The sequence below is a fragment of the Pundamilia nyererei genome, unplaced genomic scaffold, assembly GCF_000239375.1.
Source record: "Pundamilia nyererei isolate P.nyererei 1_Seehausen unplaced genomic scaffold, PunNye1.0 scaffold00105, whole genome shotgun sequence".
NCBI classification, from domain to species: domain Eukaryota; kingdom Metazoa; phylum Chordata; class Actinopteri; order Cichliformes; family Cichlidae; genus Pundamilia; species Pundamilia nyererei.
The window spans coordinates 2,285,895-2,287,290 of record NW_005187506.1 but is presented as its reverse complement, the minus strand read 5'-3'; the positions used below and the strand labels follow the sequence as shown (position 1 = coordinate 2,287,290).

At 42.6% G+C, this 1,396-nt stretch overlaps 1 protein-coding gene across 1 annotated transcript in view; it reads right to left on the bottom strand.

Moving 5' to 3' along the window:
- Window positions 1–1,396, bottom strand: part of LOC102207162 (dedicator of cytokinesis protein 3-like) — a 248,678-nt gene that overhangs the window by 30,988 nt on the left and 216,294 nt on the right. Inside the window, exons 16-17 of the mRNA XM_013912880.1 lie at window positions 894–1,056; window positions 334–440 (exon numbers count right to left, since the gene is read on the bottom strand). Of these exons, the coding sequence (XP_013768334.1) occupies window positions 334–440; window positions 894–1,056 (270 nt within the window). The remainder of the gene's footprint in view (window positions 1–333; window positions 441–893; window positions 1,057–1,396) is intronic.

Genomic DNA, 1,396 nt, shown 5'->3' with positions numbered 1-1,396 from the left:
TGATTCAGGTGTGTTGACCCAGGGTGAGATCTAAAACCTGCAGGACACGGCCCTCGAGGCCTGGAGTTGGACCTGCTGTACAGTTTTGGTGAGCAACAGTAAAGGTGTTGTGGATATCATGTACAAAGTGTACACAACATTTAAAGTGAACTTTATAGTTAGACTGTGAGATTACTGAAGTACAATAGAATTCACATATATACTAAGTAAATATTGTCATTTCTGCTGCAATCATCAGCCAACAGAAAGACTCCTCTGCAGAATAAATGAGGAACGTGTGATGAAGGCTGATGAGTAGCAGCCAGGAAACAGAAAAGCTCTAGTGTAGCTGACCTTGTAGACATACAGCTCGTGGCTCTCATCAGAGAGAGTAGTTCCATCCTCTCTCATTAGAGGCGTGAAGGCAAAACCAAACAGCTTTTTCTCTCCTTTGTCCTTTGCTGCAGAGAAAATGTGGAAGAAGGAACATGTGAGAGGAGAAACGCACCGAGGTTAAATGTCTCTCAGATTATTAGAGATGTATTCAGAAAACCAGTTTATTACTTTACTATTGTAGACAAAGTGATACAGCCTGCATATAAGAAGGTCAAAGAGTAACTTGGTGATGATTTTAATGTTATATTTAGATATATTTTCTAGATATTACTCCAAAAATGTCACCACCTGCTTGAAGCAGCACCTAATCAGTCTGGGAGGATTATAGTGAGCAGCCAGCTGCTGCATCTGCATGCCAAGAAATGCAGATGCATCTGTCATCTTATTACACTGCACCTGTCACGGTTCTGGGTTTTATTTTTACAATAAGCCTGTGCTTGGATCCTCATTTATTTTCTCCACACGGATCATCCCATTAGCCATGACAGCCCCAGTATTAACACAAGTAACACACTCACTGGAGCAGTGTCTGAACTCGAAGCGCAGGTGGGAGCCTCTGAAACGGTCGATGGGAATCGGCAGTTTGATCACCTCGCTCCATCGCGGGCTGTTGTTATGGTAGAGCACAAAGGAGCGGTGCTCTGGCACGTTGGGCTCACCTGAACCCAGACTGATGCAGTCCTACGGAGCATGTGCAGAAACAGACAAACAACGAGATCAGTGACACTGCAGTTACAGAAATATGTACCAAGAGAAGAAGAAGAGTTACCCAGTGAGAAAAAAGCAAAAAATACCATAATCCACTCAAATACAGAAAGTATGTGTGGATAAAACTCACACACAATCCTTTACTAAGCACATACACTGTTTGGTTGTGCTGTGAGTCATTCAGCATTTCTTTTGTACATGTTGAAAAGAGCAGTGTCTTCTCTCACCTCTAACTGTGGTGACATACTCTGAAAATTTGAAAAAGGCCAGTTGTGGGCAGCAACTAACTTAAAATGTTTATTGTCACTGTGGG